The sequence below is a fragment of the Dreissena polymorpha genome, chromosome 1, assembly GCF_020536995.1.
Source record: "Dreissena polymorpha isolate Duluth1 chromosome 1, UMN_Dpol_1.0, whole genome shotgun sequence".
In the NCBI taxonomy this organism is placed as follows: domain Eukaryota; kingdom Metazoa; phylum Mollusca; class Bivalvia; order Myida; family Dreissenidae; genus Dreissena; species Dreissena polymorpha.
This window is the reverse complement of record NC_068355.1, coordinates 42,127,186-42,152,607: the sequence shown is the minus strand read 5'-3', so window position 1 is coordinate 42,152,607 and position 25,422 is coordinate 42,127,186. Positions and strand designations below refer to the sequence as shown.

Below are 25,422 nucleotides of genomic sequence, written 5' to 3'. Positions count from 1 at the left end.
TGGCATGAAATATACTAGTCAATTTAAAAGTAAACCTCAGTTTTTGCATGAAATATAAGCATCAATTTTAAGCCTTAAAAACCAGATTTGAAATTGGAATTTTGGAAATTCTTGTTGTCCCCTACCGGTTTCACCGGAGGGGACTTATGGTTTGCGCTCTGTGTGTCTATCCGTCTGTGAGTCTGTCTGTCACACTTTTCTGGATCTTGCGATAACTTTAAAAGTTCTTAATATTTTTTCATGAAACTTGAATATGGATAGATGGCAATATGGACATTATGCACGTCATTTCATTTTGTTCCTACGTCAAAAATTCTGGTTTCTATGGCAACAAATAGACCAGAGATACGGCTGAAAATGGTGGTTTTCTGGATCCTGCGATAACTTTAAAAGTTCTAAATATTTTTTCATGAAACTTGCAACATGGATAGATGGCAATATGGACATTATGCACGTCATTTCATTTTGTTCCTACGTCAAAAATTGTGGTTGCTATGGCAACAACAAAAAAAAAATCTGAAAATGGTGGAATTTCTTACAAATTTTGGAGCCGGTAGGGGACCATATTGCTTGACAATACCGTAGGTTTCCATGTACACTGCAACGCCGATATATCGCGAACCGTTATATCACGCTGTCCAATATATCGCGCTTTGGCTATGGCTCCCAAATATCCCACGAGCATGATCACTAAATGACATGTTTAAATCTGAGAATTCGCTAACTAAAGCAAAAAACCGGTTCTAGCTAGTATCAACACCCCATATTTCGCGGCTTACTATGGCACGCAGTGAAGCGTGAAAAACAGTCGATTAGTGACAATGTTGTTTACACAAGGCTGGGGTTGTTTTTAACACTTAGGAAATATCCAATTAGTGTCATTGCAAAGGTAATAATGGCAGTTTACTGGTATATAGATCTTTAAATTTCGGTACTGGTCATTAATTTCTTTGTCCTGATGAAAAGCACGCGAAAATTTGCGTGGGTGTATTTATTTGTAAAAAAAAAATTTGTAGCCGGAACAACATTGCCACAATTTAATTTCCGTTAAATGTTTCGTTGTAAATTTCAACAAAAGTACCGCGGTATCTCGCGAATTATGTGGCATTGACAATTTCCTATTAATAAAATATAATTCAAAGACACGGTATCGTTACCGTTACGCTAAGGGTAAATTCGAATCCATGCACAATGTATTTTGTACGTTTTTTACGGCAAGAATTTTTCATTTTAGCTGATTCGCGAGGGATTGTACATGAAAATAAAAAACATAATTTACATTTTGGTTTTTATGATAAATACACAGATACTTATGTAGTAATGAAAACGTTTATTGTATAATTGGTTTGCAATTATTACAAAACAAATATGTAGCAGCGCTGTATATAAAATGATAACATTGGGGAAATTTGACAAGTTAACCGCAATATAATTGAGTTAGACATTTCTTGAGTTATATCGCGGGCCGGATATATCGTGCTCGCGATCTTTGGACCCCACCAACCGCAATATATCGGCGTTGCAGTGTATAGGGCGCAGTGTTTAACCTCCAAAATTCAAATTAAAAAGCTGGTGCGCGCAATACATTGATACAACGCTATCCTGGCCGCTAAATTGGTAAAAAATAAGTTGTGGTCGTATATAATCAAAATGGCCGCCATGTTTTTACCCAGAAAACTACCACCCTATAGTTGTACAGACTGAGGGGCCATTGTCGAAACAACAAGAAGTCGCTACTGGTAGATATGAACGCGGTAGAAGAAGTTTTGGTCAAAAATAAATTTGTTTGAATAAACTTGCGGACATTTCTTTGTGTTTTTACACTTCTTTATTGATGAATTCCCCTGGGGATTGTTGTTGACATTCCGGAGAGCTGGCAAGGGTAGGTGCGAACGAGGTCTTTTTTGCAGGTACTGGTAGGTGTGAAAGGGGGTCATTTTGCACTTCGTAATTGGCAGATGTTATTGAGTAATATGTGCCACGACTTGTTAAGACGCTAATTGACATTTGAGACACTAATTGACACTTGAGAACGTGAAGATATGAAATTGCATTTTGTGTGTAAAAATTTTAAACGTTTAACAATGGTGTACCTCAACAACTGTATCCCTGTCTCCTATGCGACATTCAAATTTACCGGTAATGCCCATGCTTTCCTCGAGGAAAAATCACACGATGTACACTAATTCTTATTTTCTCACGTTTTTCACGAAATGCACATGGACTGTTAATCTTTTGCTAGAAAATTACAAAATTGTCAGAAAAGTATAGTGCTATGCAACCCATGCTCCTAATCATAATGGCGCTTTCTATTTTGAATGCTTAATTAAGCTTTCCAATGCCCCGGATTATTGGATTGTGCAATAGTAAAATGGCAGCCATTTTCGGTCCGATTTGGTGGTTTTATTGTCTTTAAATATTTTTTTCTCCATTTTTGCATTTAAAAAACAGCCTGCGCGCTATACACGGGAGTGCGCTATACGTGGAAACCTACGGTAGCCTTGTTCCCTGTCACCTTTGAGCTTACTTGAGCACATAATCAAACATTTGTTGTCAATTTACTTATTTAGAAATGTAAATTTTCTAAACTTAGTGCAAAGTCAGGATATATGCGAATATCTTTTTATAAAGATATTTCTTTGTAATATTTACCACCTGGATTGTATTACCACTACTGTGGCAGATGTGGTATAAAAGAAACCATTGCCCTTTTTTTCCAACTTAATTACAGGGAGAAAAGTTAAGAAGATTTATTGCTGAATTGAAAATTGCTTCATGAAGCTTCTATCTCTGTCATTTGCATTACATAATGGTTGCACTGGGATTAGTTGATTTCCTTGATATTTTATTTACTGGGAGTCATTTTCAGTGATTCCCATTTGAAACCAGACAAATATTTACAAATGAAGGCAAATGGTATTTGTTAATAATAAATCATTGATATAATTTGGAAGAAAGCAATCATTTTACTGTGGTAGGAATGAATATTGATATCCCCATTTTAACATTGCATGTAACCCTTGTCAAAAAATAACCCACTTTCATACCAAAACACACTTTAACCAACATAAAACTGTGTTTTTTCTGAGTTTTTCTTAGCGGAAGTTGGTTTTTGCTAATAAAAGTGAGTTTTATGTGCGCTAAACTGTGCTTAACTGAGTTTAAAGTTGGTTATTTTAAGAAGATGTGTGTTTAAGCGAGTTTTTTTCAGTAAGAAGTTGGTTTTTTGTGTGTCAAAAGTGAGCCTTTTTATTTATGAGTTGGTTTATGTGTGTTTAAGTGTGTCTTTTTGTTTTATAAGCGAGTCTTTTACAACAGAAGTTGGTCTTTTTTTAAACAGAAGTGGGTTTAAGCGAGTTTAACTTGGTCTTTTTGTAAATAAGTTGAGAGCTGCAACGAGGCTTAAAGACTCACTTTAACACACTTTTCAACAAGTTGGTCTTTTGTTTATTAATATAACTCATCAATGAAACAATAATTCTTCAACTGGGTTTTTGTTTGATGTTTATAGCCATAAATAAAACAAGTCAATTGTAAAGGGGCTTTTTTTACAGCTTGTTTGCCATTGTCCCTATTGTACATTTGTGTGCTCCCCATAAGTTTTAGGGAATATTGGATGAAAATGGCTCTTTCAGAACATCACAGGTTCACAGATGGACAACAAGTATCACTGACAAAAACTATAACAATGGTCAAGCTTAGTTTTATACATGAACATGAAAGAGTTTGTGTTTCACTTTGAATTTTTTCTTTATGTTTGTGTTTATTATAAACAATATCTTATGATTGTTTTATGTCTTAATTTTTATTTTTTTTAAACAATCTCATATGATTGTTTATATTTGTTTAAAACAGTATTTACTTGTTAAATCTGCTTATTTAAATAATTATGGTATTGGAAACATTATTTTGGAAATAATCTATTTATTTTTGTACATAAGTTATGCAAGATTTTGATATTTGCATATGATACCATCATATCCATTTTCTTAATTTGCAATAAAATAATAAAATGCCAAACATTACCTGTGTTACATAAACTGTCAACAAAATAACAAGACAATACCTAAAACCACCCTTATTTCACACCACTAACAATAAACAGATAACAATCTGTCAGGCATTCAGAGCTAAACAGGGTACTGATTATCTAGGGGTAGATTAGGCTACTGATGGGGTTTGCCTAGAGATAAGGCTGTGTGGAATAAGATATAAGGCTTTTGATTGGCTATTGCACTGAGGAAGTTATCTTTTTGAAAACAACAACTTTTGAAAAACAAGCTGGTGTCAGCAACTGAATATTGAGCTAAATTTAATTCAGCAACATTAATATAAAGAAGTGAAAGACTTATAATGGTAGTGTAAAATGTCTTGAAATTCTGTCAGCATGAAGTATTGTGTGATGAAAACAATGTGTTTTTTACTGCAATGTGGAAATCAATAATAAGTTGGTTGGAAAGGAGGTTGAACTGCCTGTTGTTGTTTTTGGAATACTGAAGAACAGTTTTAACAGGTTTGTATTGTGATTTCTTCACCCCTTTTTTTATTTAGTAATAGTTTATTGAATTAATTATGATCATTATCATATTTATGTATTGTCACTGGGAAATGTAAATGGATAAGTTATTGTATTGCAATTTAAAGGATAAACAACACATTTTGAAGCAAAAATAGATAAACTTACACATGAAAAAGTGTAAATGTTGTGTACAGTGAATAATTATGGTTGTGTTTCATGGTTATTGTCATCTAAAATTTTATTTATATCTATTTCTGGTTATTACTGAACGGATTTCTTTCCCTCTTACTTAATTAGAACTTATATATTTTAATTTTGAAGGTTAAACTCTTGCCACAAGGCAAAATTGACATCGATGGGAAGATCCTTTGGAAAGAATATGCATCATCGCCTGCCTGATGTATGGACTTTTAAACCTGTTTTTTACCCTGCACAAGCTGGCAAACTTGAGGGGAACAAGAGTGGGAAAACCTCGCCCTGTCATTGACCAAGAAAGCTCGATTTGTTGAGAGGTAAACTATACAGGTTATTGCATTTACAATGCCACCAGACCACACAGCCAAATGAGACCACGCATCTTGGTACATTTTCAAACTGCATTTTCTACCAAACGCAATTTCTTTTAATAATTGATGAAAAGTGCTAAGTCACATGTGATCACGGGATTAAAATTTCAAAAATAAACAAACAAAAACAACAAGCAAATAACTTAAATTTATTATTATTAAATCAACAAGATTACCATAAAAGCAATATTTCATAGTTAAGTGGAACAAAAACATAACCAATCAACATGTTTGAAGAATGCCTTGCCCTTTTGAAAGTGATATGGTATTAATCCTTTGCAGATCAACTGGCATAAGAGATGCTCAAGAGGAGAAGGACACAAGCAGCATCAATGGTACAACTACATGTCGCTCCAGCGCCCGCTTTCCAGGTCTCTACCAGCTGCTTTCCAGGTCCCTCCACCCGCCAAGATCAGGTCTAGGTCCCTGCACTGGCTGCTTTCCAGGTCCCCTAGCGGTCAAGGTCTCTCCAGTAGCTGCTGTGCAGGTCCCAACACCGTATGCCGTCAAGGTCCCTCCATAAGCTGAAATCCAGGTTCCTCATTCCACTGCGGTTCAGGTACCTCCAACAGCTGAGATCCAGGTCTCTGCAGCAGCTGCGGTCTAAATACTCCACCCGAAGCGGTCCATTGCGGCAAACTTTTGCTTTAAAATCTTCCATAAATGTCTATTATTTTATAATGTATTGTAAAAATAATCTGTTTGTATTAATTTGCGGTGTACTATTTTTGTCATATAAACATAATTTTCGTACACATTGTGTTTCTTTCCCTTTTAACCACATTGGGCTTATAATGAACTGTTGTAATTGCTTCACAGAAACCATTTTTTCTAGAACATATCAGTCCAAAATTATTTTTTTTCACACTGCAAAATCCCACAAAAGGCTCACAAAAAACCTACTTTCTTAAAAAAAACTCACTAAAACACTGTTAAAACCCACAAAAATCAACTTACCCAAACCCACAAATTGCTTTTGTTTTTTTCACAGATAAAATACTGTTAATAACTAGGTTTAAAGCGAGTTAAAAGCATGTTTTCACTGTGAAAAAAACTAACAAACGCTTGCTTTCAGCTCACTTTTCGCTCACTTAAAAACCGTGTTTAGCCTGCTTATAGCTCACATAAAAAACACACTTTTTACCCACTTAAAACCAACTCCACAGACAGAAGTTGGTCTAAGCATGTTTAAAAAACCTCAAAAAACCAACTTGTAGAAAATCATACTCACTTTAAACTCACTTAAGATGGTTAAAAAACCCACTATGTTGGTTTAAAGCGAGTTAAACCAAGATTTAACTCAGAAAAAACCAAGTCGGTAAGCTAAAAAACCCAGTCGGTAAGCTAAAAGCGTGTCTGAAAAACCCGCTTTTAGCACAGTGCAAATACCGCAGAGTTAAACACAGATGCCTGAAAAAAACTCACTTTAAACCCACTTAAGACGGTTAAAAAAACCACTATGTTGGCTTTAAGCGAGTTAAACCAAGATTCAACTCAGATAAAACCAAGTCGGTAAGCAAAAAGTGTGTTTAAAAGACTCGCTTTTAGCTCGGTGCCAATACCGCAGGGTTAAACCCAGTTTAAAACTGGGTTATAACCGGATTTTGCTCACTTTTTTGACAAGGGAAAAGACCTTAAATCATTGTTCTCACATAGTATTTAAGTGTGCTTTTCGATGCCTTTTTCTTCAATGCCAGCATCCAATATGGCTATAAAATTAACTAAGAATATAATGCACAAATTATAGGAACCCTAAAATTTATTGATTAATTTCACTAAATAAAATTAAAATAACAATGTTTCTTGGCTTTACTGTAGACTCAATTGTTTTGGATGACAACACAATTGTGTGGATTCTTACAATTTGGCATTTTATTTGATCTTACATTTATGGATTTCTGTATAATTTCTGATATAAGTCTTGGGACTTCAATGTTTGTTTGAAATACGTTTTTTTGGTTTAGAGCATTCACTACAATTCTGGACAAAATCGTGTCCAAGAAATAATATTGGTTTCACAGTATATTTGTTACTAAAACCTGAGTTTTGTTTTTATGCCCCCTTTCAAAGAAAAGGGGGTTTATAGTTTTCGCACTGTCTGTCAGTCTGTGACACTTTTCGTGTCCGCTCTCTAATTCAAATAGTTTTCATCCGATCTTTACGAAACTTGGTCAGAAGTTGTAACTAGACAATATCTAGAGCAAGTTCCAATATGGGTCATGCTGGGTCAAAACTAGGTCACGGGGTCGAAAAAACAAATCCAAGGGAAGTAATAAGCTTTAAATGGACATAATTATCTGACCTGCCAAATTATATATTTTTGTTTAATAAATCAAAGCAGCGCAGTAGGCGGCATTGTGTTTCTAACAAACACATCATGGTAGAAGGTCAAGGTCATCCTTTAAGGTCTAAGGTCAAAAATACAAATCCAAGGGAAGTAATAAGCTTTAAAGGGAGATAATTATTCAATATTTAACATAGCAACTTGATATTTGGCATGCATGTGTATCTAATGGAGCTTCACATTTTGAGTGGTGAATCTACAGTCATGGTACTGGCTTTTAATTATTTGCTAATAAAAATAGACATTTGTTAGAGACAATTTTTTTCAAGGGAAGTAATTTATATAATTATAAATCTCAGATTATATATTTCCTTACCAAGAATTTAAGTTCTTTTCACAGTTACTGTACAGATTTTTTATTTTGATTATTTATAACTCAAATGATTGATTTGTCAAATGTTTTTTAAATGATATAATTATCATTTCTTTCCTGTACTAATTTGTGAATGGTAGGGTTCATTACATACCTGCGGACTTAATATGTCCATAGGTACATGATGAACTCTGGCTATGATCTCTTTGATAAACCACAGGCCTTGGTTGTCAGTGATGTCTGACTTGGTCAGTCTTGACTCTCTACAGGCCCCCCCCACCCCTTGGTTGGATTGGACAAAATCCAAGGGAAATAATGAGCTAAAGGGAGATGATTTCTATACCTGCCAAATGATAAATAGAAATTTTATTTCAAAGCGGCGCAGTAGGGGGCATTGTGTTTCTGGCGAACACATCTCTTGTTTTCAAAGATGTTACAGGGACTTTCTCACTGAACGACTAATTTTCAAAATTATTGTCACAGATTACAAAAAATGAAAATTAAGGTGTACAAAAAGGAACAAACTGACACTACAGCAATAGACATATTCTAAATACGCAGGTGTTTGTTTTATAACATTCAGGTGCCATCCTACCATCATTCTTGTAAATGAAATAAAAGAACCTGAATATGTATAGTTTTAAGCTCACCTGAGCTTTTGTGATCGCTTTTTGTCCGTCGTGCGTCGTCCATTGTCCGTCCTGCATTGTGCGGCATCAACATTTGCCTTGTTAACTCTCTAGAGGCCTTATTTATTGTCCAATCTTCATGAAATTTAGTCAGAAGGTTGGTCTCAATAATATCTTGGATGAGTTCCAAAATGGGTACATTTGCTTGAAAAACATGGCTGCCAAGGGGCGGGGCATTTTTTCTTATATGGCTATGTATGGCTATAGTAAAATCTTGTTAACACTCTAGAGGCCACATTTATTGTCTGATCTTCTTGAAACTTAGTCAGAAGATTCATCCAAATAATATCTTGGACGAATTCGAAAATGATGCCGGTAGGTTGGAAAACATGGCCGCCAGGCGGCGGGGCATTTTTCCTTATATGGCTATAGTAAAACCTTGTTAACACTCTAGAGGCCACATTTATTTTTTGATCTTCATGAAACTTGGTCAGAAGATTTGTCCCAATAATATCTTGTTATCTCAGGTGAGCAACTTTGGGCCTTTCAGGCCCTCTTGTTTTTGGTTTATGCATTCTCAATTTACATACATCTTTGCAACTTTAAAGTACCAGCGTTTTATTACACCATTCCTTGTATAGTAATTGAGATGTGTTATCATAACAGAATTACATTTGTATTGCAATATGACTCAAAGCTTTAAATGTCTCTAAATAATGTTGACTATTGTTTCTGCCCGGAAAATGATGTTTCATTTTGGCTGCAAGATAAACAATATCTTTCATAGACAATTTGTGCAGATGAATGCCTGAGGAGGCGTTCATTTAGATTGATACCAGTGTGTGGTTTACATCAATTATCATTTAATTACAAAACAGTGCCTTCATTTAAGAAGTGATTTCTCTGTTAAAAAGAGGTCAGTACTGTTGAAATGTATTATAGCAGTACCTGTTTGAATATAATTAACAGTTTGCTGACGTCTTACGTGCTAGGATTTATCAGAAATTGATCTAATTTGGTACTAATCTGTGAACTTAATGCTTTATAACAGTCAGACACCAAGCTAAACTGCCATTATTATTGCCTGCATCCTGTACAACAAATATTTTTATTGGCATTATTTACCTCTTATAACACATTTTTTGTTTTAAAAGGAATGCATACTTATAAAATCCCTCTATCTGTTTGCATTATAATTAACGTGTTAGCAAGGTATTCAAAGTTCAGTTCTGGTGATTGGAAAATACATAGAAACATTTTGAAACATAAAAAAATGTAAAAATGTCCTTGATGATTTTTAGCTCAACTGAGCACAACGTGCTCATGGTGAGCTTTTGTGATCGCCTTTCGTCCGTTGTGCGGCGTCAACATTTGCCTTGTTAACTCTCTAGAGGCCACATGTATTGTCCAATCTTTGTGAAATTTGGTCAGAAGATTGGTCTTATTTATTTCTTGGATGAGTTTGAAAATGGTTAGGTTTGCTTGAAAAACATGGCTGCGAAGGGGCGGGGCATTTTTCCTTATATGGCTATAATATGGCTAAAGTAAAATGTTGTTAACACTCTAGAGGCCACATTTATTGTCCAATTGTCATGAAACTTGGTCAGAAGATTCATCCCAATAATATCTTGGAAGAGTTCGTAAATGATGCCGGTTGGTTGAAAAACATGGCTTCCACAGGGGCGAGGCATTTTCCTTATATGGCTATAAAAAAAACTTGTTAACACTCTAGAGGTCACATTTATTTTCCGATCTTCATCAAACTTGGTCAGAAGATTTGTCCAAATGATATCTTGGATGAGTTTTAAAACGCTTTAAGTTGCTTTAAAAACATGGCCATCTAAGGGGTGGGGCATTTTTCCTTATATGGATTTAGTAAAACCTTGTTAACACTCTAGAGGCCACATTTATTGTCCAATCTTCATGAAATTTGGTCAGAAGAATGGTCTCAATGATATCTGGGATGAGTTTGAAAATGGTAACATTTGCTTGAAAAACCTTGCTGCCAAGGGTCGAGGCATTTTTCCTTATATGGCTATAGTAAAATCTTTTTAACACTCTAGAGGCCATATTTACTGTCCGATCTTCATGAAACTTGGTCATAAGATTCATCCCAATAATATCTTGGACGAGTTCAACAATGATGCTGGTTGATTAAAAAACATGGCCGCCAGGGAGTGGGGCATGTTTGTCCCCTACCGGTTTCACCAGTGCTTTTGATTGTTTATGATGCACAAGATTAAGATTAGAGTATCTAGAGTTAAGCTTGCTTGTATTATACCTTATAATCATGATGTACAAGATACACGTTGAACATGGCATGTTGTATTTGTCCTTATGATGGTCACAACATAAAGTCAGTGTTGTTTTAGAACATTATTTAATGATTATGTGTATATTTCCAGGTGAGTCAACACCCCCACCTGGGTTTGCGGAACTGGGGCGCAGAGGCTATTACCAACCTGGTGAAGGCTGCGCTGGCGTACAAGCACACACCTCCCCTGCAGGAAAACCTGGTAGGGAACAGTCTGTTATTTATAATGTATATGTTGTGCTAAATTCTTCAATAAAAGCTGCCATTGACTTAGTGAAAGCAAATTTAGCGAAATCTGAACTTCTTTGCAATGATCTGTCTGTTTATTTAAAGGTCGTTTTTTGCGCATATTTCCATTTGCAGAAAAACGCTTTTTTCAAAAACAGACGTTTGGACATAGAATTGTTGAGTTTGAAGTTTTGATATTTATTAAGTTTATTTCTTTATGTAATAATTTTCTGTTTTATGTTATTTTGTCAATACAATTATTACTGTTTTTTTCCTATAAAAAAAGGAAGTAAATTCCCAATTTAGCCGTTATTGGTCATATTCCAAAAATGGTGAGAAAAAGACCTTGTTACCTTTTGTGTCAGATCGATCACCATGCTTCTGCAACCTGCTTCTGCATTCAAGGCAAATTTAGAAATTTGAAAATTTGATACAAATGTTTCACTGAGGACAGTTCCCAGATGCTTGTCAGACCATGGACAACCATTCAAAATGTTCGAGAACTGATCGCGATTGACTCCACTTCATTGGCAAGCCTACTGCGGGTTCACAATACTGAAGACAAGTTAAATGCGTACATTTGTTGTGTATCCAAATACATGCTCAAAAATGTTGTCAGAATGGAAATCGTATTGTGATAGTTTCCAACTGACGGATACAGACAAATGTTATTCTGTGTGAAACATACAGAGCAATCAGACAAAGCAATGGGACCTCACGTACAACGATGATAAAGATCTGTTATAATTAATATCCTGTTTGGAAGTTTCATTTCCGAGTCATTTCCAAAGATTGTTCATGTTTTTTGCACTCATTAATTCACAATTTGTTTTTTTGTAGGAAAGTTTTCAGGATGTTTTTTGTTCATAATATGTAACTTTTAAGATGTGCTTTTTACTCAACTTCACATTTCTGTGGAACAACTGGAGAATGGTAACATTTGAAATTGGCTGGCTAGAGATTACAAAAATATGAACTTCACTGTTTGAGTCCCAATAAAGGTGATAATGGTCAAATTAAGCATAAACCATTATAGAAGACATTTAAATGTCTTATACAACTTTATACCATATAGGTGTAAACATCATTTTCCCATGTAAGAAAGAAGAAATTGATTTTGCTGACACTGTTATCAAAATACTAGCTTTGTTTCATGAAAATGTGTACTTGTAACTATCATAAGCTTTATAAATAAGTTTTAGTGATGACTTTTAAGTATTTTGAACAGTATTCAAACATCATTTATTCAACAATTTACCAACTTACATTGTAATGGTGCATATTTAAAACTAATAAGTCCATTTTTGTGAAAACTGTTGTAATAATCTCCATGATACTACATATTTTCTAAATTCTCGGTACTCATGTTTTTAATCAATAGTGAATGTTTTTTTTGACATATCACAAAATGTAAAACTTGATTTATTACAATAACAGTATATCTTCAGACAAATGTTATGCCTCCGATTTTAACAGTAAATTGTCAACTATAAATTTAACATAATATTAGTGGAGTTTTATTTATTAAAAAAAAAAATCATTTTACAATAATGTTTGATTTTGTTTATTTATTAAATCTTGGTATAAATATTGATGGTTCTTTTAGTTGCTGAAACGTTTTTGTTCCTTAAAATGTACTTTAGTGAAGGGTACATTTTTTGTTGGTTTGTTTGTTATACCCCCACAAACGAAGTTTAGGGGGGTATATAGGAGTGAGCTTGTCGGTCTGTCGGTCGGTCCGTTTTAAGTGTCCGCTCTCTATTTCAAGTAGTTTTCATCCGATCTTCACCAAACTTGGTCAGAAGTTGTATCTACATGATGTCTAGGCCAAGTTCGAACATGGGCCTTTTCGGGTCAAAAACTAGGTCACGGGGTCACTTAGTGCGTTTTAAACATTCAGCATGTTGTCCGCTCTCTAATTCAAGTAGTTTTCATCCGATCTTCACCAAACTTGGTCAGAAGTTGTATCTAGATGATCTTAAGGCCAAGTTAGAACATGGGCCTTGCCAGGTCAAAAACTAGGTCACGGGGTCACTTAGTATGTTTTACACATTGAGCATGGTGTCCGCTCTCTATTTCAAGTAGTTTAAATCCAATCTTCACCACACGTTGTCAGAAGTTGTAACTAGATGATGTGTAGGTCAAGTTCGAGCATGGGCCATGCCGGGTCAAAAACTTGGTCACGGGGTCACTTGGTGTGTTTTAAACCTCTTCATGTTGTCCGCTCTCTAATTCAAGTAGTTTTTATCCAATCTTCACCAAAATTGGTCAGAAGTTGAATCTTGATAATGTCTAGGGCAAGTTTGAATATGGGTCAAGCCGGGTCAAAACAAGGTCACGGGGTCACTTAGGGCGTTTGAAACATCACAATGTTGTCCGCTCTCTAATTCAAGTAGTTTTCATCCAGTCTTCACCACACTTGGTCAGAAGTTGTAACTAGATGATGTGTAGGTCAAGTTCGAGCATGGGCCATGCCGGGTCAAAAACTTGGTCACGGGGTCACTTGGTGTGTTTTAAACCTCTTCATGTTGTCCGCTCTCTAATTCAAGTAGTTTTTATCCAATCTTCACCAAAATTGGTCAGAAGTTGTATCTTAATAATGTCTAGGGCAAGTTTGAATATGGGTCATGCCGGGTCAAAAACTAGGTCACGGGGTCACTTAGGGCGTTTGAAACATCACAATGTTGTCCGCTCTCTAATTCAAGTAGTTTTCATCCAGTCTTCACCAAACTTGGTCAGAAGTTGTATCTATATGATGTCTAGGTCAAGTTTGAATATGGGTCATGTTGGGTCAAAAACTAGGTCACGGGGTATCTTAGTGCATTTTAAACCTCACCATGTTGTCCGCTCTCTAATTCAAGTAGTTTTAATCCAATCCTCACCAAACTTGGTCACAAGTTTTATCTAAATGATCTCTAGGACAAGATTGAACATGGGCCATTCTGGGCCTTAAACTAGGTCACGGGGTCACTTAGTGCGTTTTTTAACATTCAGCATGGTGTCAGCTCTCTAATTCAAGTAGTTTACATCCGATCTTCACCAAACTTGGTCAGAAGTTTTATGGAGATGATCTTAAGGCCAAGTTAGAACATGGGCCTTTCTGGGTCAAAAACTAGGTCTAGGGGTCACTTAGTGCGTTTCAAAAATTGAGCATGGTGTCCGCTCTCTATTTCAAGTAGTTTAAATCCAATCTTCACCACACGTTGTCAGAAGTTGTAACTAGATGATGTGTAGGTCAAGTTCGAACATGGGCCATGCCGGGTCAAAAACTTGGTCACGGGGTCACTTGGTGTGTTTTAAACCTCTTCATGTTGTCCGCTCTCTAATTCAAGTAGTTTTTATCCAATCTTCACCAAAATTGGTCAGAAGTTGTATCTTGATAATGTCTAGGGCAAGTTTGAATATGGGTCATGCCGGGTCAAAAACAAGGTCACGGGGTCACTTAGGGCGTTTGAAACATCACAATGTTGTCCGCTCTCTAATTCAAGTAGTTTTCATCCAGTCTTCACCACACTTGGTCAGAAGTTGTAACTAGATGATGTGTAGGTCAAGTTCGAGCATGGGCCATGCCGGGTCAAAAACTTGGTCACGGGGTCACTTGGTGTGTTTTAAACCTCTTCATGTTGTCCGCTCACTTATTCAAGTAGTTTTTATCCAATCTTCACCAAAATTGGTCAGAAGTTGTATCTTGATAATGTCTAGGGCAAGTTTGAATATGGGTCATGCCGGGTCAAAAACTAGGTCACGGGGTCACTTAGGGCGTTTGAAACATCACAATGTTGTCCGCTCTCTAATTCAAGTAGTTTTCATCCAGTCTTCACCAAACTTGGTCAGAAGTTGTATCTAGATGATGTCTAGGTCAAGTTTGAATATGGGTCATGTTGGGTCAAAAACTAGGTCACGGGGTATCTTAGTGCATTTTAAACCTCACCATGTTGTCCGCTCTCTAATTCAAGTAGTTTTAATCCAATCCTCACCAAACTTGGTCACAAAGTTTATCTAAATGATCTCTAGGGCAAGATTGAACATGGGCCATTCTGGGCCTAAAACTAGGTCACGGGGTCACTTAGTGCGTTTTTTAACATTCAGCATGGTGTCAGCTCTCTAATTCAAGTAGTTTACATCCGATCTTCACCAAACTTGGTCAGAAGTTTTATGGAGATGATCTTAAGGCCAAGTTAGAACATGGGCCTTTCTGGGTCAAAAACTAGGTCTAGGGGTCACTTAGTGCGTTTCAAAAATTGAGCATGGTGCTGTTTTTTTGTGAAGACGACATGCAAAATATTATGTGTCAATGCGGCATATGGGGGTATTCGTCACGTCTGTGACAAAGCTTAGTTTGGATTGTTATGAAAGGCTCATTTTTGTGTTTTTTGTTTCGTTGGATTGTTGCAGTTTTCAACAGTATTTCAGTCATATTATGATGGTCAGTAAACCAGCTCACACTTTTCTTGGAATAGCTGGTTTACCAGTATTAAGTGCAAGTAACCGACAGCTGCCCTACTTTGATATGAGGTAGCGTTCCGACGTCCATAGAAAGGATTTCATGACCAAGGCCCACACAAGTTATGTGGCCTTTCTATGGATCAAACCCGCAATCGTTGGTTCAGTAGTCCAGTGCTCTACCAACTGAGCTGGCACGGTTGTCAAGTTTCTGTTTAGTTGGACAACAAGTTTGTATAATGATGTTGTAGTTTCTTACATGCTTTGATTGTAATTCACAAATATTTAGAACAATCAATTTGCAACTGACAACTGGTTAGCTGCATGCATTTTGAACAAATTTATTCAACAGTCTAGTTCTTCTTTTTATGTTAGATCTACACTCACTCTATATTTACAATTTGTACAGCAGGAAACATTTCCCTGAAGACCCTAAGTGTGATGTGTGATAATTTGTATATGCCCTAGTTCTGTCTGGATGGAGTTTCCAGGGTATATTAATATGATATTATTTGTTTTAGTATAATATTAACTGTCAACTTTGCCTGGACATTGTCCATGTCCATGTACTATTAAACAACCATCTTCTGCATTGTTTAGGTATCAAATAAACATTTAACCCTTTGCATGCTGGGAAATTTGTTGTCTGCTAGAATGTCGTCTGCTGTATTTCTAAAATAATCATTTTCTTCGAATTTTTTCAAAGAATACTATCAGAATAGCAAACAGTTTGGATCCAGATGAGACGCCACGTTCTGTGGCGTCTCATCTGGATCCAAACTGTTTGCAAAGGCCTTCAAAATTCGGTTCCCGCACTGAAAGGCTTAAGAAGGCTATTCACATTTAAGAAGGCTTGATTTGGTATAATTTGCCTTTATATTTTTGTTTCTATATTGTGTCTTAATTGTACATAATCAGCTTATAAATCATACTCTTCTTTTAATAAATAATTTCTGAGAGATACAAAAAAAGTATTTGAAAAACCAGCCATAAATGCATGTGCGTAAATTATTGTCCCAGATTACCCACAGTAGCCTGTGCAGTTTGAATAGGCTTATTAGAGACACAACTTTCTGCTTTAATGATATTTTTCGTTTTAAGAAAATCACTTTTTAGCAAAATTACAGTTGAGGCTGGATGTTTTGTAACCAATTAGGCCGGGTTTCCATGTTTCCGCGTTCCGTGTCCGTGAAAAAACGAACTGGTTGAAATCTGTTGAAGCTATTCCATGTATCAGCGTTCCACGTCCGCATTTTTCGTCCGCATTTTACGTCCGTGAAAAATCACTCGGTGAGCGATTTTTCACAGACGCAGACTCAGTACACGGGCGGCAGTCAACATGAAAGGTCAACTTTTAAGCATAGATATTAGTGAAAAAATAATAAATTTAGTAAGGGATCACCCTGAAATATACAACCAACGTATGAAAGAATACAAAGACAAAGAAATTGCATCAAACATCTGGAAAGCAGACGGTTTGTTATGATGGCACGTGTCCAGTTCCTGTCTGCATTTCCGTCTGCTAACATGCAGTACAGGCGGAGGCTGGCGAAAACCTGGTGAAGAGCTCTTCATTTTAATTTTGAACCCTGTCGAACACACAGTGCCACAGCAGTCATCATAAAAAATATGTGCTCTATAATAATGACATCCTAATCCAAGTACTACCACGTTTGGAATGAGCTTTTTACACAGAAAGGCTAAAATAATAAGCTGATGCATGGAATAGATACTCCGGGTCCGTATACGGAACACAAACGCAGAGCGCAGACACGGATGCATGGAAACCCAGCCTTAGCCTGTGCAGACAGCACAAAATAATCAAGGGACGACACTTCACACATATGTATTAACCATCTCAGAAGCAAATTGAAAATGGCAATGCGCAAACAGCATAAAACCAGAACAGCCTGCGAGTAACTCGCAGTCTGTTCAGGTTTTATGCTGTTTGCTGCTCATCATTGTCTAAGGGTTGGAATTGAAGCCTTTAAAACTTGTCTAATAGGAAAGGTCTTTAATTAAATTTAACTTTCTTAGGGTCTTCAAATGCATAAAAATACGTATCTAAGTGGTAAAGGGTTAAGGGACCTAATAAAGGGTTAAGGGACCTAATAAAGGGTTAAGGGACCTAATAAAGGGTTAAAATCCATTTCCCCAGAGTGTGGCTCATTTATAAAAAGGCATTTAACAAAACCTGTGTACAGTTTAACCCTTTACTGCACAAAAGCAAAGTGAAAATGGCAACCAGCATAAAACAAGAACAGCATGTGAGTCGATTGCAGACTGTTCAGGTTTTATGCTGTTTGCTGCTCATCAGAATCTTAGCGTTGAAAATGAAGCAATTAAAATTTGAATCTGGTAAGAAAGGTCATTATTTTAATTAGATTTTCGTTATGACTACAAACCAGCAAAAATGCATATCTAAGTGGTAAAGGGTACATGCTATCCTGATATTACAGAGGCTGCAGGCGAGCATCCTGGCCCCACTCCAGGACCTTTCCACCATCACGCAACCTGATATCCGGCAGAAGCAGCTGCAGTGTGTGTTCCAGATTCTCCATGACAACGGGGACACTCTGCACCACGGGTGGCCCCTTATCCTGGGCGTTATAGGGGCAGTCACCAATGATCATGGGTATACAGTAGGGAATAGTAGTAATGATAATGGGTATACAGTAGGGAATAGTAGTAATGATAATGGGTATACAGTAGGGAATAGTAGTAATGATAATGGGTATACAGTAGGAAATAGTAGTAATGATAATGGGTACACAGTAGGGAATAGTAGTAATGATAATGGGTATACAGTAGGAAATAGTAGTAATGATGATGGGTATACAGTAGGGAATAGTAGTAATGATAATGGGTATACAGTAGGGAATAGTAGTAATGATAATGGGTACACAGTAGGGAATAGTAGTAATGATAATGGGTATAATACAGTAGGGAATAGTAGTAATGATAATGGGTATACAGTAGGGAATAGTAGTAATGATAATGGGTACACAGTAGGGAATAGTAGTAATGATAATGGGTACACAGTAGGGAATAGTAGTAATGATAATGGGTACACAGTAGGAAATAGTAGTAATGATAATGGGTATACAGTTGGGAATAGTAGAAATGACATTGGGTATTCAGTAGGGAATAGTAGTAACAATCATGCTTTAGCATACAATTATATTGTAGTCTGATATTCATTGTATGTACGTTTGCGCAATGGTTTAACAAACTCCTTCCCTAGCTCAGATATAAATTAAGCCTTTGACATGAGGACATGTTTCACTTCAACCACACACTTGACATGGTTACACTACACTGTTTTGTTGAACTGATTCATGATTTGTAGCCTGAGTTTTAGCATCTGTCAAATTAAATGTCTATTGTACTTGTGTCACATGCATTTACTTTTAACACATTATATTTGCTCTGCTCAGTGCAAGGCGCAGATCTCTTAGATGCCTGCACTGGAAACCACTTATTTTCCATTTCCCCATGTCTTGTGAAATTAAGAATCTATTTAGACATGATGGCTTTTATAAGCTCTCTTCAATTTTTATGGTGGTTATAAGGATCTTGTTTTTATATATTTAATGTAAATTGAATTTAAATTAATGTATATTGGATACCAGCTGTTTCCATGAAGTTGTGAACATTTTGTTGGGGTTTTATATTTTTTTTGGTTTTTCACCTGTTTTCATGTTGGAACTCATACATCACTGTAAAACATGTTATCACAATAATACATGCACTTGATATTTATCTCTGTAAGGAAATAGGTATTATCGATTGAACTATCTGAAGGTCAAGGTGAAACTTTATGGTTCGAAAAGGTGAACTGTTTCTAAAAAAATATTAAAAGTTGTGGTTTTAATTTTGATTTTTTTTTATATGTTAGGAGAGATTTTAATAATTATTGTTATAATAAATATTGTTTTTACTGAAATGAATAATCAACACATTGTGAGATTTTGCTAATCAATCCAAGCTTTTTATACACCCCGTTAAAAACGGGACATATTTAAGTTCACACTTGGCGGGCGGGCGGCGGCGGGCAGCGGCGTCCACAGCAGTGTCCGCTCTCCAATTGAAGTAGTTTTCATCCAATCTTCACCAAACTTGCTCAGAAGTTGTATCTAGACAATATCTAGGTCAAGTTCAAATATGGGTCATACCAGGGCAAAAACTAGGTCACTGGGTCACTTAGTGCATTTCAAGGATTTGGCATTGTGTCTGCTCTCTAATTGAAGTAGTTTTCATCTGATCTTCACTAAACTTGGTCAGAAAATGTATCTTGACAATATCAAGGTCTAGTTTGAATATGGGTCATGCCGGGTCAAAAACTAGGTCACAGGGTCACTTAGTGCATTTCAAGGATTAAGCATGGTGTCTGCTCTCTAATTGAAGTAGTTTTCATCCGATCTTCACCAAATTTGGTCAGAAGTTGTGTCTAAATGATATACAGGTCATGGTCAAATATGGTTCATGCCGGGTCAAAAACTAGGTCAAGAGGTCACTTAGTGCATTTTCAAGAATTTAGCATGGTGTCTGCTCCCTAATTGAAGTAGTTTTCATTTGACTTCACCAAATTATGTCAGAAGTTGTGTCTAGATGATATGTAGGTCAAGTTCAAAAATGGGTCATGGTAAAGTTATCAAGTGGTCCAAAACCTTCAAACGGGCATATCTTGTGACATTTTGGCATTCTTGTTCTTGACCTAATGTATATTCCTCACCTGCAATATAACTTCCAAATCATTTGCTTTAGAAGATATTCTTGTTTAAAATTTACAGCGAAAAACTTGTGCAGACAGCGTTTCAGAGCCTTCAGTTGGTTGTGACCGATTTCTTACCCATAATTCCCTGCTGCTACCTGGAAGTGGTTGTTACCGTGGCATCAAAGTTTGGTCTCCAGAAGCAAGAACTCAATGTCAGCCTGACAGCCATTGGCTTGTTGGTAAGGTTCAATTGTATGATTGTGAAGAGCTGATTGTAGGACCCGTTAGCCACATTTTTGTCATTAGTGTTAAACTCCTGTTTTAAACAAATCAGTCAATTTATAAAATAGGAATACTCAAGCAGGCAGATGTTTGTGTAAAATAACTTTGTCTGGAAGAACTTAAAGAACTAATAATGCAGAGCATACTGAGACCATCATGTGTAGTGTCTAAGAACCAGGTCCTTTAATCCAAGGTCAAGGACACAGTCAAAGGTCAAATATCTTTCAGAAATACATCAAAAACACATTATCTTTGAAAATTTTGTGTCATGCAAGGATGTATTTTTTAATAACATTGCAGAAGTGATACTACGATGAGACAGAGTGTTGTATGGATGAACCATGTCTCTGAATCGCAGGTCAAGGTCAATTTCAGATATATATTTTTTATGCCCCCAAAGGAGGGCATAGTGATCAGACTGTCCGTCACACTTTGCGTTTAGGTTTCGAAAAATGCTCGTAACTTCTACAGTCAATCTTGTGGATGCGACCACTTGTATTAAGCGACCTTTGTCTTATGCGACCATTTTGAAATCCCACGGAGCTTTTTCGCTATATAATGATATTGTATTCAGCGACTTTTGTCTTACGCGACCAGCGACCGCTGATTTCTATGTATTTTGATGTCCAAATCTTGAATTAGCGACCACTAGGAGGTAAAAGTGGTTAATGTATTGATCTTTCAGGGACAAATCCATGTTAATTGTTTATCTAAGCCGATAAGATGTACTGTTACACCGCTGCTTTGTTTTCACACCTACCATTATGATTATGCTTTGTCTCGTTGACCGGTTTTGACCGGTATTGCTGTAGACTGCATATCAATTAATTGAGTTCAATAACAGAGGAACGTTTTACGCACAGTCTACAGCTTAAAAAGTTTACTATGTGCAACGTTAAGAGACAACGCCGATTTTTCTCGAGTATAGATAACAGGTGCAGAAACAATGCACTGTACGCGACAAACATTTCATGAGAATTGCGGAAAATAAACTATTAATCGGCAACATCTGTCGAAATCCGTACATTAACAATTTGTAATTATGCTAGTTTGTAGATATTTGTTAGCCATTCTGACATTGTTATTTACTTAATAAATTTTCCAATCAGGTCTGTTTGTTTGTTTTCAATTGACGTGTTTTAATTTTTTCAGCTCATTATGTATCATAATCGAGTCAGATTTCCTTAAGCGTACATGCAGAAATTAAAATGTCAAAACTAAAAGTGTTAACGTTGAACGAGAAAATTCGGGTTTTGGAATAGTCAAAGAGTAAAAGTGCACGTAAAATTGCAGATGAGTTTGGAGTCGGTAAAACTCAAATTCAGAACATTCTTAAGCGTAAAGCCCAGGTGCTTGAAGACGTGGAAAATTATGTGTCAGGTGAAAAAAAACGCGAATAATATTTCCTTGTCTATGTTGTTTTTGCAAATAAATATGTACACACAATTCATTTATAATATATGATAATTAATAATAAGTGAAAAAATAAAACACATTATAAGTAAAATATTGTTTATGTATTGTGTTTATATTCATTTTATTATAAAAGTTAAAATCATTGTTGACAAAAGAGATTATCCTTCATATAGATTAAAATTGAGGGTAAGCATTCTTCCAGAATGGCCTTTTTTATTTTAAGACCATTTTATTAAGAGACCACTTTTGATTACTCCCTTGAGTGGTCTCTTAATACAAGATTGACTGTATTTCGCTTCAGATAGCAATTTCATATTTGGCATGCATGTGAATATGGACAAGGCCTTTCCATACGCACACAAATTTTGACCCCTGTGACCTTGACCTTGAACTTAGGGTCAGCGTTTATGTTTCGAAATCTGCGTTTAGGTTTTGAAAAAAGCTCATAATTTATATCAAGCGTTTATAGGGGGCATAAGTCATCCTATGGTGACAGCTCTTGCTTTACTATGCATGATTATGTTTGACAATTATTGGTCTGTTGAGGAAAGGCACAATTACATGGCTCATTGTTGGCAATCTTGGATTATATTAAACAGTCTGGCATCCCTTTGTCAAGCAGACTGCTTCTACATTGTTCGAATGATTATAATGTAAGATGCACTTCATCTACCTGATGAGGAATTCAGACTCAAAAATACCCTCTAGTCCTACTTTGTCATCAATGGTTATAATACATAGTCACATTTCTATGTATATGTGTCACAGTGGTATGTTGGGGGGAATCATCACCTCAAGTTATAGCGGGTTTGTTCCCCCGCCCGGCAACATAACTTGTGTGGGCATTGGTCTTGAAATTCTTTCTATGGCTATTCTCCGCCTACCTCTGGCTCTGGTAGGCGGTTGTCAATAACTGGCATACTGTGAAACCATTTATTTTCGTCCCCATGAAATTTTGTCCTTTTTAAAAAAATGACTATTTTGTCAGCACTTAAATTCATCCATTCCTGGTTTTGAAAAAAAAGCGTCCGATTTGTTTGTAATGTTTGTAATACATGTAATACGTGGTTGCGAAAAAATCGTGCTGTGGAAAGAGGGGTGACTCTTGGTAGTCACTTGCAGGAGGTGGGCCTTGTTTGGCATATGCCAATTAACAAGTCTGTTATTTCAGGTGATAGTAACTGTCCCTTATTATTTTATGTCATTGACACGTTCTTTGTTATGATTAGCGGATAAGTGGGACTGAATAACCGTTAACGAGTGTTTTAAACAACAAAGCCAATTGCCAATTAGTCTTTTTCCATTACAATCACGGACAACCAAACACAAATCAATATGTTCTTTATTAATTTGTAATAAAAGCGCAGAATATATTTCAGTCAGGTGTTGATCACGCATCGTCATATTTTAATTGCGTTTAATAGTATTGTCTTTAATCCGGATTCGCCGCATGTTGGCTGTATAATCTGCAACACCACTGAAAAACACAATACACACAATGAGTAATAAAGTTGTTAACAATTAGCGCTAATCAACACTATTATACCTTAACGAAGTCTACGCATTCGATACAGCCTTATTGCATTCCCGTTTTACAGGAAATGTCAGTTGTCAGTACACTGTATAATGTACACCCCTTTGTGTCACCGGATTTAACTTGAGTGTGAATAGTCTACTGTTTCATGTTCTTTGTATCAATACCATCCGGGTATCTGTACCAGTAAGTATACCAGTCTACAAACAAGGTGCGCGCTTCCGCATATGGGTATTAAGACGTTCAAAAAATTGACCTATGGTTTAGCGTTCACGCCGTCGAACGCATTTAGCAATATAACTCGTTTTTTTTTCACTATTTCTTTACTTGCAAAAACTACTAGTGGCTTATGACTTACCTTGCAATCTTTTTTTCTCGCATTTTGCGAGTGTGCGAGCCCTGTGTATATGCGTGGATTACGCTGGATTTAAATGCCTCATGCCTACGGTAATTCAGTCTTATTTGTTTCAAATATGGGGCATGATTGTTCGTTAGGATCTTGAATTCGTCCGGTCGAAGGACGAAAAAGACGAAAATTAATGTCTGAAGAATAATAATGGTTTCACGGTAAGTATGTGCAATTAGTTCCGGTAAACCAGCTCATCAAAGAAAAATGTGAGTAGGTTAAAAGATCATCTTGATATGACTGAAATACTGTTGAAAGCGGCAGAAAATCCAACTTGAAAAAAGGCCTTTTTTTTATATTTTAGCTCACCTGAGCATAAAGTATTCAAATGTGAGCCATTCTTGTAAAACACATTCTATCATCATTGTCAGGTTATTATAGTTCAAGTGAGAGTATGTTTTCTAGCTATGGATGTTTGAGTGAACCAAATTGTATTGTACATCTTCGTGTACCATATTGTCTCACAAAGTGAAGTACATTAAATTTTGTGTTCAACATTATCAACTGCAATATCCTAACATGATATCATGATTTCAGTGGAACATATCAGACTACTTCTATCAAAACCGTGAAAGAATCAAAACGGAACTCAACAAATCCAAGCAAGAAGGGGACACAAAGGTCACATATAGGTCAGATACCAAGGTCACGGATAGGTCGGGGGATACCAAGGTCACAGATAGGTCAGAGGTAATGACGGCCTTTGACGGGCTCTGGATGTGTCTGTTCATGCGTCTGGGCGACCTGTGTGTGGATTCCCGACCTGCAGTGCGTAAGAGCGCAGGACAGACTCTGTTCTCCACCATCTCTACACATGGGGGTCTGCTGGAGCAGGCTTCATGGAAAAAAGTCCTCTGGAAGGTCAGGTCATTTTTAATGTACTTGTAAAGTAATGATATATTTACATAGGTATCAACGAAAAATATTGTGTACCTAATAAATCAATAAGTTCCCATCAACATCATTTTGTCTTATGTAGGCAGATTACTCCTTTCAGCTTGTTATGGGCTAAATAATTACAGTTAGTCTTAAACATAATTTAAGATAACAAATAATACAGCAACAAAAATAAGTTGTTGTTTTTATACGCCCGTTTTTAAAAACAGGACGTATTATAGTTTCACCCTTGGCGGGCCGCGGGCGGCGTCGACAGCAGTGTCCACTCTCTAATTAAATTTTTTTCATCTGATCTTCACCAAACTTGGTCAGAAGTTTTGTCTAGACAATATCTAGGTCAAGTTTGAATATGGGTCATGCCGGGTCAAAAACTAGGTCACAGGGTCACTAAGTGCATTTCAAGGATTAAGCATGGTGTCCGCTTTCTAATTTAAGTAGTTTTCACCCGTTCTTCACCAAATTTGGTCAGAAGTTGTGTCTAGATGATATGTAGGTCAAGTTCAAATATGTGTCATGCCGTGTCAAAAACTAGGTCACAAGGGCACTAAGTGCATTTCAAGCATTTAGCATGGTGTCCGCTCTCTAATTGAAGTAGTTTTCATCTGATCTTTACCTAATTTGGTCAGAAGTTGTGTCTAGATGATATGTAGGTCAAGTTCGAATATGGGTCATGCCGGGTCAAAAACGAGGTCACGAGGTCACATAGTGCATTTCAAGCATTTAGCATCGTGTCCGCTCTCTAATTGAAGTAGTTTTCATCTGATCTGCACCAAATTTAGTCAGATGTTACATCTAAATGATATCTAGGTCAAGT

General features: G+C 36.4%; 1 protein-coding gene and 1 long non-coding RNA gene across 9 annotated transcripts in view; both read left to right on the top strand.

Moving 5' to 3' along the window:
• LOC127878034 (protein MON2 homolog) overlaps positions 1-25,422 on the top strand; it is a 450,013-nt gene that overhangs the window by 379,678 nt on the left and 44,913 nt on the right. For all 8 annotated transcript variants that reach the window (XM_052424435.1, XM_052424430.1, XM_052424454.1 and 5 more), the window contains 4 exons: positions 10,777-10,887; positions 17,816-17,991; positions 20,150-20,312; positions 24,249-24,572. In XM_052424435.1, coding sequence (XP_052280395.1) covers positions 10,777-10,887; positions 17,816-17,991; positions 20,150-20,312; positions 24,249-24,572 — 774 coding nt within the window. The remainder of the gene's footprint in view (positions 1-10,776; positions 10,888-17,815; positions 17,992-20,149; positions 20,313-24,248; positions 24,573-25,422) is intronic.
• Positions 4,182-5,695, top strand: LOC127878107 (uncharacterized). The gene is made up of 3 exons (XR_008048741.1): positions 4,182-4,513; positions 4,841-5,031; positions 5,368-5,695. It is a non-coding gene; the product is annotated as an uncharacterized LOC127878107 (long non-coding RNA).